At 36.7% G+C, this 18921-nt stretch overlaps 1 protein-coding gene across 1 annotated transcript; it reads left to right on the top strand.

Annotated features, from left to right (window-relative positions):
- Positions 1-17827: 17827 nt before the first annotated feature.
- Positions 17828-18280, top strand: LOC140827310 (uncharacterized). Its single transcript, XM_073189960.1, has one exon. The coding sequence runs from the start codon at positions 17828-17830 to the stop codon at positions 18278-18280; it is 453 nt and encodes a 150-aa protein (XP_073046061.1).
- The last annotated feature ends 641 nt before the right edge of the window (positions 18281-18921 follow it).

The raw sequence follows: 18921 nt of genomic DNA, 5'->3' as shown, positions 1-18921 counted from the left end.
TACAAGCATTCGTAAAAATAAAAGAAACACACGAGAATGATATTCTCCGATAAATACAAGATTCGTGAGTATTGTAACCAAAATAATTAAAAATAAACTTGAGAAAGCCATCTTCTTTTTTCTTCGAAAATTTGATGAAAAATAATTATCTGGAGAAGAAGAGAAAGTTGGAGTGATTGAATGTGTTTATGAGATCATATTTATAGGGCAAAAGCTAGCCGTTTTGTTACCGTTTATGACCGTTAGTGTACAAAAAATAAATGTATGTTTTGTATAATTTTATGCTAATAATATGGTGTATATAATATTAGTCATGTTTAAATAATTATGTATATCATATCACATTATTATAATGAGGTGTCATAAGGTATTTTGTTTAAAAACCTTATAGGCTTTTATACTTGTCGTATCCCTTACCGGGAGTGTGAGATATCGTCTTAACATCCTCCCAAGATTTATAACAAGTTTTTGAAAAATATATTTTTATTATTTCTGATCTTTTTTTATATAATAACAATATATTATATATTAAATATATACACAATAAATAAATAAACAGTAAAATAAATATTATTACTTTTGTTACATTTTTCTTCTGTTTTGGAGATTGGAAAAATATAGAGGACTTTTAGAGCTTCGTGCTGATAACGTGTTATGAAAAAGTAAAAATTTATGGTAAAAAAATAAAAATATCAAACTCTCAAAATTATCAAACTACACACTTTATAATGTTTTTCTCTCAGCTCAATTGTGATTTTCTTCACAAATGAGAGATCTATTTATAGGATTTTTTTAAATAATCAAAAAATAAATTCATCATTACATACATCATCACACACTAATTTTTAATATTTACAACTCTTATTTTCAAAATTCAAATATTCAACTATTATTTTTCAACATTCAAAACATATTTTTCAACAGATCCTTCATTAGATGTATATTTTTCACATTTATTTAGGAGGTGTAATCATTCTATACCTTTAAGGATATTTTTTAAATGGTGGATTTTTATTGACTTTTAAAAAATTTCATATGACAGGATCGATTAGGGGATCGTCGTTGAGTTATAATAGCTCGGTTCTTGAAATCTTAAACACCGATGATTTAAATCGAGTTTGGTTTTCAAGCCAAGCGGAAGATACTCAAAATAATTCTTCGAAGAAGCCGATTAAATAATTTGAAAAGCATTTAAAATATATGCAATTTGAATGAGTGAAAATATTTGGTTCGAACATTTTATCAAATACTTGGTATGCAATACTTTGATATTTGAAGAACACATAAAATGTTTCAACGATATATCTTTAAAAACTGTGGAAATGATAAGTAAATGCAATAAATAAATATATATGAATTTTTTTAATGGATGTTCAGAGATTAACAGCTTAAACGTCAGCCCTTCTTCCCCTTAGGAAGGATCCACTAGAAAACTTTGATATATACAACACCTTGTACAAACCTATTTCAACATAGTACTTATCTCTTGCCTAATTGAAACTCCTAGCACACTCTCGATTGTATGCCGCAACCTTACAATCCGCATAATATTTAATGTAATATTTAATGTCTCTTATGCCAAGACTACAAACAAAATCTTTAATGTCTTTGTGTGAAAACTTACTCAACTAAACTTTGAAGTTCAAGTCTCTTGTATATATGTGAGTGAATGTGTGTGAAGATTTATCTTTTACAGTGTACATCTGAAATGTATCCTCACACAAGGGCTTGTGTTCTCAACTAGCAAATTTCTTAATGCTAAATGCCCATACTTTGAATTAATTTCAAATTGTTTGATTTCAAGATGTTGTATTTATAGGCTCCAACAATGATATATACGTTAGACACAAGAATATGACCGTTTGGAAAGTTTTTGTACTATTTTTGAAATTACAATGGTCAAATTCGCCTTGCTGGACATTTTCCCGAGCTTAAACTAGTCGTTCAGCTATTGGTCAGCAGTTTGAACTGGTCAGTAGTTGGTCAGCGGTTGGTCAACGGTTTGAACTGTTGTGCTGAGCCTGATTTCAGTTTGTGCAGAACCAATGGCTTCATCATCATTTATCAACATCTTAGTTCAGACTTTACTTCTGAAGATGACTTGTAGATCATCGTATTATCTTTCAAATGCATATTGAATCGCTTCATTCCAATAACTGAGTTGAGAGATATGGCCACAATACCGCAACTTCTCATACCCAATTGATTGTTATTTTCGTGCAATCAGTTTGGTCATTCAGCGAACAGTTTGGCCTTAATAACATCCGATTTTGCTCAACTGACGTGAAATATGACTTGTTCCAAATTGAGATTTCTATTCGGCTTAGATGGCAGAATGTTATTTGAATCATTCAGCTAAGAGATATCATCAAAACACCGAAACTCGCCATAAATTCGGCTTGGCTAAACTCAGTTTCAATTTCCTTCTTGTGTTAATAACTTCACACTTGAGTAAATATGTTAAAACACAATAAAAAATTTTGTTAACATCAAAATCAAGATTGCGAACATGAGATGTTCCAACATCATAGAATTATAAAACATATTTTATGGACTCTTATAAAATTTTTTCAAGATTTTTGTAAAATTTTTCATAGAATTATGTTAGTTTTATAATTATAATTATGACTAATTTTTTATTAATATCTTTTAAATAATTATTAGACACAGACAAACTCTTCAATTTTAAATTATTATTTTTTATTTATGAATGTAAATGAATTTTTCTTACTTAAAAGTTAAATCAATTTAATTTATGAAGAACAATAAATGAACCATCCAAATTTTATTGAAATCAAAATTTCAATTTTTTATGTCAATTCAACATATTAATGAACAATATTTTTATAAGTGCATAATAAAATTTTATTAAAGGAAAAATAAAAATAATTAGTATTATTATATATATATATATATATATATATATATTATATAATCTAATCATTATTGACAATTTGTTCAACATTGCTCCACATTCCATTGGCTATGGTATCTCTCTATGCATTAGCATTTGCTTGTTGTTGTTCTTGAGTATCAAATAACTTATCAAAGTTGTCATCTTCATAAACTTGTTAAGACAATTGAGCTTCATTATCTGGTTCAATTTGAAATTTATCACATGGACACTCCTTTCGAAGAAAATTGTGTAATAGCCAAAGCCAATATAAGCTATGTTTGGCTCGTATATGGAAATGGATGAGTTATCTTGAATATTTTGAATCGTGATTTAAATATACCAAATGTCCGTTCAATATAATTCCTCAAAGAAGCATGAAGAAACTTGAACAACTCTTTAGCATCTTCAGGGTGACGAATTTGGCATGTTAATTCTTGAAAATGATGATCATGTACACCTCGAAAAAGATCAAAGAGTTGACGTCGATTTGGATATTCACCATCAAATAAAAAATATTGATCTATCAAATCATATTTGTAGAGTCAATTAACTAATGAATAATATACATAATCTTTGAAAACTACAAAAATATAAATAGTCATGTAATATATAGAAAATAAATATATACTTTGTAGCACTTTAAGCCTATTATTTCTTGATAAAGTATCAGTCAACACGTGTGAATCATGAGCAGATCCCTCCCATCCGCTGAGTACGTAAACGAATTCTAAATCAAAGTACAGGCTACAAAAACGTTTTGAGAAATTACTATGTGGAAATTACAGACACTGTCGTTGGAATATGAGTTTAATCAATAGCTCCAATGCAATCCTGCAACAACATGAATAGAAATAACAATAATTACAACAACAAAAATAATAATATAAGAATTTCATTTCTAGCTTTAAAATAAGAGCAGAATCTTGTACTCTCTCTTATTCTTTCTGGTACCGCAGATCCAGCTTTGGCCATCATATCTACTGCAAATGTTGTTTAATGCTCTCATCATCTTGTTGAAGTTTTGACTAGTATTGTAAGGTCCAAAAATAAGAAAACGTAATCCAAGTGCATGCGAATATAGGAGAATGGAAAATGACTTTAATGGCATGAATTAATTGCGACATGCATGATTTTTCATGTTAAAAATAGGATTTATTATTAGAATACATAAAACTGTATTTCTAAAGCTTATTCGAGATGCGATCAAGGAACAGAGACCGATGGCTGAAAAATAGAAAATATTTTTATTAAATAATTGTCTTTAATTATTTTAAATAAGGTTGATGTTGTATGATATTTTTGAAAATAAAGATTTTTGAGGTGATTTTATACGTCGAGACGTAACTTTTATTGGTATTCGATTTTCGACTAAATATGAACTTTTTGACAACTCGGCTAATAATTTCACGAACTTTCCTAAGCAAAATATTTTAAATATGCACTAATGGGCTCAAAGAGCCTAGTATACCATACTAATGGGCCTAATCTTGCACATTAATAATTATCAAATATTTAAAAGCCTAAACCCTCCCCATTAAACCTAAAACTCACGCCCCCTCCCCTCACAAAACACACGAAGCCTCCCGCCAGAAGACACATGCACACACACCAATTTGAAGAGGAAATAGCCACGTTTTTTCGAAGGGATTTCAGCCTAGGTTTCTACGTCGATGTTCTTCGCGTCGCCAACTCGTTTTCATGCGTAATATACGCAATGACATCCCATAAATCTTTATTTTCTCATGTATCACATCCAAATATGTGTTTGATTATTGTTTTCATGAAAAACATGATTTCTTATTGAATATTTGCGTTTTTATGCATCCATGTATGAATAAGGTATGATTTTATGTCCGAAACTTGTTTTATATTTGCGTGAAGGGGCTGCCATGTTATAGGATCATTGAGCAACGTTTTTACACGAGTTTAAAGGCCACATGAAGCATGGTTTAGAGGCTACACAAAACTAGAACAAGCTGGAACAAGTTATTGCATGTATTGTTGTCAAGGGTTCGGTTAAGGGGAAGGCAGCATGCAGCTCAAACCAGGGCTCTACCATGGCTCAAGCTGGACGTGGTCAGGGGTGAAGAAGAGTCCTAGATATGCTAGGACTCAAGCACAGCCGTAGGGGAAGAGCACATGCATGATGGGACTCTTCCCCAGCCATCGGGTATAGATGCTGTGCGCGAGGAGGATTGGCTCGGCCATGGTGGTCAGGGCTGGGCTAGGGTAGGTCTAAGGGTGGTCCAATGAGGGTCACGAGGGTAAGGGCTCGGCTGGTGATCGGGCTAAGGGTCCTAGATGGGTTTTCGAAGAGTCCTAGTTCTAGTGCTAGGTGCCGCGCGGCTCTTGTTGCTATCAAAGGGCTGTAACGTGGGTTAGGTTGAGTCAAGAGGGTCCAGTAGGGTCCATGGGAGGTCTGGAAATGCTTGGCTAGGGGTAGATCGGGCTTGGCTTGAAGAAAATGAGAGATGGCTCGAGGGTGTCCTAGTAGTGTTCGGTTTTAGGGTTTGTTTCGGCTAAGGGTTGAACCATGGTTCATGAGGGAGGGGGGTCGAATCACTGTTCACGAGGGTAATTTAGGTATAAAAAGTATATGTTTAAAATTTGGGAAATTAATATTGAAGTTTGAAATTAATTCGGGATTAAAACGCACTACAAATTAATAATTAAGAGATAAATAAAAAGCCTTGAATTTAAGATAAATAAAAATATTAGAAAATTTATTTAAGCTTAAATTATTATTTGGGATGGTCTCGTGTCAACGAAAGTAAGAAAAATTCGAAACCGAGAAATGTTACGTCTAGGGGTAAAACGGTCATTTTACACCTGAAAAATATTAAATGCCATGGAAGTTCCCCGAATGCTATAATATATGATAAAATGGTTATTGTAAATGTTTATGGAATTTTATGATAAAATGTTAAAGCTGAAAGACGTGTTGTATGCTTGGTTTTGTTAAAAAAAATGATATGTATATGCATGTTTTTTTTTAAAGTGATGAAAATATGAAACATTGGAGGTTGTGAAGTAATTGTGACTATCATGATGCTATGATGATATGATTGGGGATATCGTTTGGGAAAATACCTCAGAGAGAGCCCATTTACGGGAGAAGGCCCCGGAGGGAGCTCATTTATGGGAGAATGCACAGAGGGAGCTCGTCTATGAGAAAAGGCCCCAGAGAGAGCCCGTCTATGAGAGAAGGCCCCAGAGAGAGCCCGATGATCGTATCATATGATGATGATAGGCCAAGGCTCAGTTGACGGGTGAGAGTGTCGCTGATATCCCCGCCATCCAGTACTGTGGTTACATGTAGATGGATCCATCGACCTTATGATGAAACGTAAATCACAATTAACGATCTGAATTCAATAAAAGAAACATAGATGCTTATGATGAAAAGGACAATGTTTATGATGAAATGATGAAAGGAAATATTTTTATGTTTATACATGTTCATGAAAAGTTATTTTAAGTAAAATTATTTTCACTGTTGCATGCGATTGTGTATATATTACTTGTTATCAAGATTATGGTTTGCTGAGTCATTAGACTCACTAGGTGTGATGGATGCAGGTGAGTATGATGTTATTGATAATGGAGGTTGTGATGGTTGACTTTGCTGGAGTGAAGGTACACACAACTCGAGGACCATCGCTAGATTTTTCGCATTACGATTATGATTATGATTATGATTTACGTTTAAGTTTGTGATAAAGATTTTTACGACTTTTATATGATTTTGAGTTGTTTTGGAGAGGATTTTAGAGTTAGGATGATTTTGAAATATTGCTCAGTTTATGTATGGTAAACATGTGACGATTTTATGTTTTGAACTCCTTCCTTTTTGAATTTTCAAATATAGTTGATTGTTTTATTTTTAAAATGATGTCAAAATATTTTTAAAGTGTGTGTGTGTGTATATATATATATATATGTGTGTGTGTGTGTGTGTGTGTGTGTGTAGCGGCCGAATAGATGGAAAAAAATATTTTTAGTAGTGTTTAAGAAAAACGAGTAGTGGACGTTTCATTTGGTATCAGAGCAATGTTTTTACTAAGGGTTGTGCCACCTTAGTTCCGGAAAGCTGAATCATCAAGCCTCAAATTTGTAAGTTTATATGCTTTTTATGATTTTATGCTTAGTGTCTGCATGATAGCATGATTTATATGTTTGTGATGCATGTTTATTATGATTTAATGATATTCATGTTTAAAGCTGAAGGATAAATGTAGTTTATATGCTGCATGATTAGAAACCTTAGATTTAAATGCATGTTGGTTACGTTTAGAATTTGGAAAATGTTCAGATACAATGTCCCCTAAACGTGCACTTAATACTGATAATCAAGCCGAGAATACTGAAGAACGTCAAGCGAATGCACCCACCTCCTAATGGTGATGTTGCTATTCGTGCATTAGAGGCATGACACGTTTTTTCGAGCAGCAGTTTCAGCATGCTCCTAGGCCACATCCTGATATTACGATGAGTTTTGGAGTCTCGGTCTGAGGGAGTTTTTTGGCACTACCGACGCTTTTGCTGCTAAGGGTTGGATTCGATATCTTGAGAATCATTACAGCTATTTGAATATGGGAGACGCCGACAGAGTTAGGTGTGCTACTTACATGTTTAGATATGATGCTTCCCTTTGGTGGGAAGGTGCGGAGCTTGGGGTTGACTTGGCTACGCTTACGTGGGTTCGATTCAAGGAAATTTCTATGATAATTACTTCACTGATGACGTTCAAGGACGACTGAAGATGAATTTTATGAGTTTCTGTGTGGGGACCCGGACGCTAATCAAGTTCTTAATCATCATTGGGACTAATTAATCAATTATAAAACAGGGTCTAAATTTTTTTCTAAATTACACAGCGGAAACGTAATGTAATTAAATTCAAATTACATATTAAACATAATATACAATTAGTGTATGATCTACAATAATCCAACTAGGTTCAACTACAAGTCAGTGCTGAATCCTAAGTTGCTTCAAAGCCCGGATCTCCACGCTATCTAGTCCAGCCTCGTTCTCTTCTTGACCCTGATCCTAGCCCACCTGTTGCCATGCACACATACAAACAAGACAACAGCCGGATAACTCCGGTGAGATATCAATATCCCAGTATAAACAATGTATACATGCAATCATATAGAAGCATATACGAAAGCAGATAAGAAATATTCATAACATGTATCAAATCAGAAACATAAATCAATATCAAGCATTCAATAAACATGAATGACATAAACAATGTAAATCAACATGTCGTATCAGACTCAACTCAACCGACGCGTCGTCTCAGACTCGACTCCACTGACGCGTCGTCTCAGACTCGACTCAACTCTAACTTAGGGATCCCGATGTTTGGATATAGGTAATTATATCGAATCTCAGTCGATAGGAATGAATCAATCCCTAAACGGCATCGATATAATTCATATATCAGTGTCTGGGCGAATCAGCCGCAGAATTGACGAATCAGTCAAGAATTAGGCGAATCAGCCAATAACTAGACGAATCAGCCTGTAATTAAGCGAATCAGCTTAAATTTAGACGAATCAGTCAATAACCAGACGAATCAGCCGGTGACTAGGCGAATCAGCCCATGACTCAACGACTCAGTGATCAATACATGCATTCAGTATCTAAGCAAATCAATCGATGACTAGCGAATCAGCAGTCATTACATGCAGTGGCTATAAATCAATAGACTACAATCATAAATCTCATCAATTGCAAATATCAATGCAATAATTGAAAGTATGTGATTTAGGGAGACTAGAGTCAAACCTCACTCGAGTTGTGCAATCTCAACTCAACATTAATTTATACCTTTCTTTCTGATACTCTGACCCTGTCGAAGTCTCGAACTCAAAGCCTGTCAATACTCAATCTGACAATCACAATATCGAGGGTACAATATCAATTCACCACTCAATCAATACTGGATATAATCAGAATCCAATCAAATTCTGTTTCAACGGCATAACATCATAATCTCAATATATCCAGCAATACCATATCAGGCAGATATCAATTCTAACATCTCATAATCGATAATCACTCAATCTGGATATCAATTCTTATTCAATCTCATTCTGAAAATCATAACAAGTTCATATTCAGTCCGTTTCTTATCTGACTTCGATTCTACGCTGTCTAACATGTCAAGAACAACATATATGACGTGTATTCAATTCTAACAACATCATAATTTCAAGACATGTCAAAACGTAATAAAACTTACGTCCTGTAGTAGCCTGTGTTGCTAGGAACTCGATACCGAAGTCGGATTCAAAATCGGACGGGCAGATTTCTCGAAAAAGGCGTAAGGATTTTCTCCTTTCTTCTTCAGACCCTTTTCTTCACTATTCTGAATGAATTTCGAATGGATTACAACCTATATATATCAGTGCATGCATGTCAAGAGGTGGCGCATTCTTTGCAAAACACGTTGCACCGCGGGTGCGGTAAGTTCAAGACCGCGGGTGCGCTCATGCTTCGGCATTCTTATCTATTCTGAAATTGCACGACCGCGGGTGCGGTACATGTCGAGACCGTGGGTGCGGTACTGCACCGCGGGTGCGGTCCCTGCTAACACCGCGGGTGCGGTGAGGCTTCGGCCTCCTCTTCCCAATTTCATTAATATTGACCGCGGGAGCGGTCCTTCTTCGACTGCAGGTGCGGTCTTGCTTCGCATGCCCTCTTTCAAAATCTCATTTTATCAACTTAAAATCTTGGGCATTACTTTTCTCCAGCTAATCCGTTCTGTCTATAATCATTTCAATTGATGAATCAATCATTTCAGATTAATCTCAAATTACTGTAGTAACATCTCGGGCCTTACATTTCTCCCCCTCTTAGATCTGAGTTCGTCCTCGAACTCATAAGTAATCAATTCAGATATGCCAGAAGATATGTATACAGAGTTTAAATCAGAAACTCATCTCAATGAATCTGTTCTGAGATCTCAATCTTATATCAAATTCTATTTCTACAAATAGCTCTGATAAAGTCAATCTCGCAACACTGGCTATACAACATCCGTATATACCTATCAACAGTTCGTAACAACTCAACACCATTAGCTGTTATTAAATTTGTTTATCTCAATCAAAGATATATTCGATCTTTAGTCTCAAATACCAACAGTCATCGTCCCACATTGGCATATTCAGTCTATTTCTTATGAGCTGTTTTCATTTTCTTCTGAATTAGCTTCATCTTCTCAGTCATATCTCTGACCATTTCAGATTCAATCTCAAGAACTTCAGAGATATTATTTCAATAAAGAGAAAATCCATATATCTTTCCGTACAACGCTTCGAAAGGAGTTATCTCAATACTCGTTTGATAGCTGTTGTTGTACGAAAATTCACAAAATGGCAATGAATCTTACCATTCAGTGTTAAAATCAAGCATTACAGCTTTTAGCATATTCTCCGAAATCTGGATAATCTACTCTGACTGTCCATCGGATAGTGAATACTATTCAGTATTCAGGTATGATTACATTCTATCACACGTGCAAAATCAACCAAAATCACGGTCAACTATGATCAACTCTCAACACTCCGTGTAATCTAATCACTTTTCTGACAGAATCTCAGTAATATATCATATTTGTACATTTTCATGTACGGTTTAACACTCGCAGACTGGGTCAGTCTGTCATTCCTAACTCAATCAATACTCAATTCAGAAAGAAATGTATTAACTTCATCACGATATCCTTGGAAATGTAATCTCATTTCCATTCAGGAACCGACCAGGTACATAACCAATCTCTTGGTTTCTTTCTTTCTATCTTTATCTGTCTATAGTTCAGACATTTCAGTCCAAACTCTACCATATCTAATCTCATCTGTTTTTATCAAAACAGTTTCTGCTATCAAGATGCTTACTAAATCAAGTATTGCACCTTTCTGACAATCTATGTCATTTCAAATTTGAAATATCGGGCACAACAAATCAGTTATTAACATACAACACAGTATTACTTACCTGATATTCTGATAGACACTCTGTTCTGACTATCTATATTGAGTTCTAAACATTCTAATCAACTTTTTGAGCTTCTAACATTTCAAAATCAGCTCTGGTTCGGACAGTATAATATAATCTCCATTGTCTACAATCTGCCCCAAACACGTATTCAGAATAACATCAATTTTCAATCCGATTCAAAACATGCTAAACTCATAAACCGCAACTGTCTGACACTGATGCCAACCTCAGCTGACTAATCACGGTTTAATTCTGTGAAAATCAACGAATATATCATCTTCAGATATAACACATCCTGAATGCAATCTGTCTCAATCAGGATTCACCATATCAACAGTTTCTGATATCAACTCAAAGCTAAAATCAATCTCTCTAAAATCAGATCTAGAGTCTTATCTGAGGAAAACATCAAGAACTTTCTTATCATTGATAAATCAGCCAATAGGTAGACTCGATTTCAGTAAATCAACTGAATACATAAGGAGTCACTCTTCTCCTTTCTGTAATAATCGAGTCATAGCTAGTACGAATATCAAAGAAATTCTCAGTCTAGAATTCTTATCGTACAATATTCATTTCTTGGTCATCTCAGGTCTGATTCTCACCATCTTCTGGAATTAATCTAGGGTAGCTCTGTACTGGATCAGCATATCAATATCAGTAATGCAGTTCCAAAATCATAGAACACCAGTACAATACCCTCTACCACACAATCTAACTCGATCTCATTCTCATCCTACTGTAGTATACAAGATCTAACAGAAATCACTGATACAAGATCTTTTCCCAAAGGAAAGGAAACAAATACTACAGTAAATAGGGACTCGACAGATAATGCATACATCAATGCAAATCTTTCAGAAATAAAAGTATATGAAGCACCGGTACCCCTCAATACATATGCTGGATAATCAAACAAATCAGTTACCTGCAACATCATCATCTGGTGCTTCCTGAGCCTGCTCCTCGGTCAAAGCAAATACTCTGGCCTGCTGTCTAGGAGGCTGGCCAACTGTCTGGCTTCCTCCTGGCCTCTGCTGTGACTGAGATAGTGCTGGCTGAAATGAATGAACAGCAGCTGATCGTCTACTTCCCTGTGCCGCTGATCCAGATGATTCGGCTCCCTGGAATCTTTGGGAACCCCTCTGTGGACATACTCTGGAAAAATGTCCCTGTTGTTTGCAGAAGTGGCAACTACCAAGTACTCCTTGGCATTGCTCAGTGGAATGTCTCCCTCCACAATTTCCGCAGTACACGCCAGTATAACTCTGCTGAGAACCACTGGAGCTAGAAGAACTGCCGCGAAACTTCTTAAACTGCTTTCCTATAGCCTTCAGAAAATCTTTCCTTCCACCACTGCTACTGCCACTCTCGAATCGGGGAGGTGGTTGCGGTGGTCTCAACACTGGAGGAACAAATTCAGCTCTCTCTGCCTTATCAGGCCCGCTTCAGCGCCCTTTGCTCTATTCATGGCATCAGCAAAATTATTCGGTCGCCCTGTGTTCACCAATGTAAAAATATCGGGATTCAAGCCATTGATGAACTGATCAGCAATGGCTTCGTCATTTTCAGACACATGTGGAGCAAACTTCAACAAGGTAGAGAACTTGGTCACATATTCTTCAATGTTCAGCTGACCCTGTCTCAAATTGGCAAACTCCGCCCCCTTGTCTTTCCTGTACGACACTGGGAAAAATCTCTGATAAAACTCAGTTTTAAATACATCCCAAGTAATAATCGTATCTCGTTGCTCCAAGGCCCTCTTCATCGTAACCCACCAGTGTTTTGCAACATCAAGCAACTGGTGGCCAATCAATTTAATTCGGCGCTCATCACTGTACTCCAGTGAATCAAACAGCATCTCAATGTTACCTAACCAACTCTCACACTCAACTGATGTCTCAGTACCCGTAAGAGTCGGTGGTTTGAATGACTGAAACCTCTTCAGCAAGGTTTCCATTGGAGTCGTTGTTACATCCATTGGAGGATTCGATGTACTACCCTGTTCTGGTATTCTTCTGGGAGGCATATCTGAATATCACAAGGATTAGTAACTCAATCCAACAAACCTGTTTCAATTCAGTCTCTCCTCCGATCATCTTACTGCTGATCGAGAATCGGTTCGAATTCAATTCAAATAATACATATTACAAAATCAAATCAGATAAGTCAAGTAACATGTATTATATAAAGCAGTAAAGAATGCTAGCACTCATAAGTAAGGAAAGAAACACATTCTACCCCGCTCACTATCTTCTATCTCAGTCTCAAGAATCTACAGTTCTGGTACCTACAGCTCTGATACCACCTGTTGTGGGGACCCGGACGCTAATCAAGTTCTTAATCATCATTGGGACTAATTAATCAATTATAAAACAGGGTCTAAATTTTTTTCTAAATTACACAGCGGAAACGTAATGTAATTAAATTCAAATTACATATTAAACATAACATACAATTAGTGTATGATCTACAATAATCTAACTAGGTTCAACTACAAGTCAGTGCTGAATCCTAAGTTGCTTCAAAGCCTGGATCTCCATGCTATCTAGTCCAGCCTCGTTCTCTTCTTGACCCTGATCCTAGCCCACCTGTTGCCATGCACACATACAAACAAGACAACAGCCGGATAACTCCGGTGAGATATCAATATCCCAGTATAAACAATGTATACATACAATCATATAGAAGCATATACGAAAGCAGATAAGAAATATTCATAACATGTATCAAATCAGAAACATAAATCAATATCAAGCATTCAATAAACATGAATGACATAAACAATGTAAATCAACATGTCGTATCAGACTCAACTCAACCGACGCGTCGTCTCAGACTCGACTCCACTGACGCGTCGTCTCAGACTCGACTCAACTCTAACTTAGGGATCCCGATGTTTTGATATAGGTAATTATATCGAATCTCAGTCGATAGGAATGAATCAATCCCTAAACGGCATCGATATAATTCATATATCAGTGTTTGGGCGAATCGGCCGCAGAATTGACGAATCAGTCAAGAATTAGGCGAATCAGCCAATAACCAGACGAATCAGTCTCTAATTAAGCGAATCAGCTTAAATTTAGACGAATCAGTCAATAACCAGACGAATCAGCCGGTGACTAGGCGAATCAGCCCATGACTCAACGACTCAGTGATCAATACATGCATTCAGTATCTAAGCAAATCAATCGATGACTAGCGAATCAGCAGTCATTACATGCAGTGGCTATAAATCAATAGACTACAATCATAAATCTCATCAATTGCAAATATCAATGCAATAATTGAAAGTATGTGATTTAGGGAGACTCGAGTCAAACCTCACTCGAGTTGTGCAATCTCAACTCAACATTAATTTATACCTTTCTTTCTGATACTCTGACCCTGTCGAAGTCTCGAACTCAAAGCCTGTCAATACTCAATCTGATAATCACAATATCGAGGGTACAATATCAATTCACCACTCAATCAATACTGGATATAATCAGAATCCAATCAAATTCTGTTTCAACGGCATAACATCATAATCTCAATATATCCAGCAATACCATATCAGGCAGATATCAATTCTAACATCTCATAATCGATAATCACTCAATCTGGATATCAATTCTTATTCAATCTCATTCTGAAAATCATAACAAGTTCATATTCAGTCCGTTTCTTAATCTGACTTCGATTCTACGCTGTCTAACATGTCAAGAACAACATATATGACGTGTATTCAATTCTAACAACATCATAATTTCAAGACATGTCAAAACGTAATAAAACTTACGTCCTGTAGTAGCCTGCGTTGCTAGGAACTCGATACCGAAGTCGGATTCAAAATCGGACGGGCAGATTTCTCGAAAAAGGCGTAAGGATTTTCTCCTTTCTTCTTCAGACCCTTTTCTTCACTTTTCTGAATGAATTTCGAATGGATTACATCCTATATATATCAGTGCATGCATGTCAAGAGGTGGCGCATTCTTTGCAAAACACGTTGCACTGCGGGTGCGGTAAGTTCAAGACCGCGGGTGCGCTCATGCTTCGGCATTCTTATCTATTCTGAAATTGCACGATTGCGGGTGCGGTACATGTCGAGACCGCGGGTGCGGTCCCTGCTAACACCGCGGGTGCGGTGAGGCTTCGGCCTCCTCTTCCCAATTTCATTAATATTGACCGCGAGAGCGGTCCTTCTTCGACTGCAGGTGCGGTCTTGCTTCGCATGCCCTCTTTCAAAATCTCATTTTATCAACTTAAAATCTTGGGCATTACTTTTCTCCAGCTAATCCGTTCTGTCTATAATCATTTCAATTGATGAATCAATCATTTCAGATTAATCTCAAATTACTGTACTAACATCTCGGGCCTTACATTCCGTCAGGGGGACACGACTGTGGCTGAGTTTGTGAGGACGTTTGAGAGGGGTTGTCACTTTGTGCTCCTCATCGCTAGAGATCCTGCTGAAAAGATGAGGCACTTCGACCTACCATCCCTCGTGATGTGATGATGATGCGTCCAGTGGATTATGCTGCTGCCACTACCTATGCATATCAAGTCGAGCAAGCATTGAAAGATATTGATTATGAAGCGCAACACAAAAGGCAGCAGCACCAGCAGAGCTCACAGCCGAATTGAAAGGGATCGAATAAGGTGACCGAAAAACACAACGGAAGCTACAAAATTTTTCGAAAATCACATTTTCTTGCAAGGAAATTTTCGGCCACCTTGTGTACTAGTGTAGCATATACAAAAATCTCAACTTTCATGCATAGGGTGTTGAGAAAATTACCTATCAATCTTTAAAAGATTGATTGTGGCTCCAACTTTGTTGTCAAACAACAAAGCTCTTCAAGGCATGAAGATCTACAAGCTCCTCCTCCAAGTCCTTGAATCTTTCCTTCAAATTAGGCCCACCACCAACTAGGTAGATCCCCTCTTAATTTGCACTAGAAAACTAAGAGGATTTTTCAAAGAAAAGTGTAGTGTTCCTCAACAAATTGAAGAACACAAAAATGGAGAAAAAATGGAGAGAAATGGGAGCAATATTTCGGCCATCACAAGTGGGAGGGAAGGAAGAATGAATTAATTTTCTTGTCTTGGTTGTGAGAAAAGCAAAAGGCAAAAAGGTACATGCCTTGCATTTTTTTAATAAAAAGTATTCTCCAACCTTTCACCTCCCATGCATGCTTTGCATGTGGGCTTGTAACCTTTACAAAGCCCATGGACTTTTATTTAAATGTCTCAAACCCATTTGAGACCATTTACCAATTACTTGATTTTACTCAAGCCCGCTAGTTTAATAATTATTTTCAATTGGGCTCTACAAGGCCCAATGATATTTAATTAATTCAACACTTGAATTAATTTAATTATTTGGACTCTACTAGGCCCACTAGTGTTTAATTAATTCAACACTTGAATTAATTTAATTTAGTCCATAATAATGTTTATGAAAATCACAATTTTCAAATATATTATTCTCTTGGCCAACTTTTAATTTAGGAACACTTCCATAAATTAAAATTTACATTTCTCTTTATAGAAGTCATACTTCTATTTCATTTACACTTATAAACTCATTTATAAGTCGTTCAATACATTGAACTAATTTCTCCTTTATAGAAGTCATACTTCTAATTTTCCTCACGCTTATAAACTCCTTTATAAGCCGTTCAACACATTGAACTATTTTTACTTCTCAACGGGATCTAGAAAGCTAGTACTTGTGTGGCCCTCAATGGTTCATTGATACAACTAGCCGTGGGTTCACATCTCTATGTGATTCGGACTAAACATGTCCTTATATGAGCATACCCCAATTGCTCCATTCTTATTTATCAACACCTTGATAATAAGAACGTCAGAACTCAAGTCTGATAGTACCCAACCAATCACGTTAAACGCCTAGCAGCATCGCTTACGTGATTCCCTAGGTATCACATGATAGTGCCTGCAAGAACCATTCAATTATGGTTAGCGTACAGTACGGTCCCTTCAACTCATATATCCCGATCGATTCGACAACCATTGGTTTATCGAGAGTTGTCAATGAATCGATACTATGTGTCATGTCGTAGTTGCATCGATGGTGTAATCTATGAAACCCTTTCATAATTACCACCATACTCTGGCCAGAGATTTCGATCTACATACACATGATAACACATAGGATATCCATACCCGAAGGTAAGCGGTGAATCCCCGACTACAATGCATCGACTCCTATGTGTTTCGACAGAACACCCAACCTTGCCACCTAATGACCCCATGAGAGTCGGTAAACAAGTCAAAGTGTAATTCTAGCACATAGAGTCTCAATGTTGTCCCGGGTCATAAGGACTAATTCTGTACAACCATAAACTAGGACATTTCCACTCGATAAGTGAGAACCACTTGGAAAGTCCTTTTATGGAGGGTTGTTCAGTGCACTCTACAAGGAGCACCTATCTGCATGCTCGGACATCACAATGTCCCCTACCAATGAAACATGGTACTCACATCGCAGATACTAGTCTCTAACTCGAGCGGCCTATATCCTTCTTAGTGGCGGCTGAATCGACTAGGAACCGTTTAGAATATACAGTATTACAAATATGAGTTTCATGATACTCATGATATGAGCATCTCATATTCTTTCTACTATTTGTATATTCAAGGGCTTTATCTATGCAACTAGCATGGGTATACAGATAAAGATGTGCCAAAGTAATAATTTCAAATATTATTAAAATAAAGATTGCTTATACATAGAGTTTCATTGTGAACACTCGGCCAACACTTGGCTCGACGGGCACCTACTCTAACACGAATAAGAAGCCATACATGTGAACTCCTAGACCTCAAGGGCCACAAAAGCCCCAAGTTCAAGTAGAGAACCCAGGACTCTTATGCCAAGAGTGCAATCGCCCACATCTTGGCAAGTGCATGTGGGGGACATACAAGTGCTTTATATGCAAGGAGGATGGGCATAAGGCTGCTGATTGCCCGAAGAAAAGAGGACCTATTGTAGGACGAGCTTATGTTATGCATGCTGAAGAAGCCGAGGAGGAGCTAGAAACGACCCTAATCACTGGAAGGATATTCGTCCAAGGTGTAGCTACCTACACATTGCTGGATTCAGGAGCTAGACACTCATTTATATCTGATACATTCCTCAAGCCACTAAATATTATACCCGATGATATGAGATTGGGCTTCAAAGTTTCTATTCCTTCCGTTTATCAAATGGTCACATCGAATATAATGAAGAATCTGGAGCTTCATTTATATAAAGCTATGGTTCGGGCAGATCTTATCGTACTTCCAATGCCTGAATTTGACATTATACTTGGCATGGATTGGCTTACAGCAAATAGAGCTTTGATAGATTTTCGGTAGAGGACAGTGTCTATTCGACCACCTAGTGGGAAGCCTTTTATCTTTGAGGCAGCAAGAAACAAGCAAATGCCACACATTATCTCTTGTATGTGTGCAAGGAAGCTTATTAAGAGAGGATGCCAAGCTTATCTAGCATGTGTTACTTCAGCACATGTTCCCGACAGTCAGAAGTTAGAGGATGTTGATATCATCAGAGAATTTCCTAGCGTCTTTCCGGAGGACGTCTCTGGCATTCCACCAGACCGTGAGGTGAATTTTCTATTGAGTTGATGCCGGGCACTGCACCAATTTCTAATGCACCCTACCATCTAGCCGCCCCGTTGAAATGAAAGAATTAAAAGATCAAATCCAAGAATTATTAGACAAGGGTTTCATACGGCCTAGCTATTCTCCATGGGGTGCGCCAATATTGTTTGTAAAGAAGAATGATGGTATTATGCGACTCTGCATCGACTATAGAGAGCTGAATAGGGTCACCATCAAGAATAAATATCCTCTACCAAGAATTGAAGACATATTTGATCAATTACAAGGAGCATCGATATTCTCAAAGATAGATCTTTATTTTGGATACCATCAGTTGAGGTTAAAAGACGGATGTTCATAAGACAACGTTCATAACTTGTTATGGACACTATGAA

This window comes from Primulina eburnea, chromosome 3 (assembly GCF_022965805.1).
Source record: "Primulina eburnea isolate SZY01 chromosome 3, ASM2296580v1, whole genome shotgun sequence".
NCBI classification, from domain to species: domain Eukaryota; kingdom Viridiplantae; phylum Streptophyta; class Magnoliopsida; order Lamiales; family Gesneriaceae; genus Primulina; species Primulina eburnea.
The sequence above is the reverse complement of the archived record's forward strand: the minus strand, read 5'-3'. Positions and strand labels throughout refer to the sequence as shown.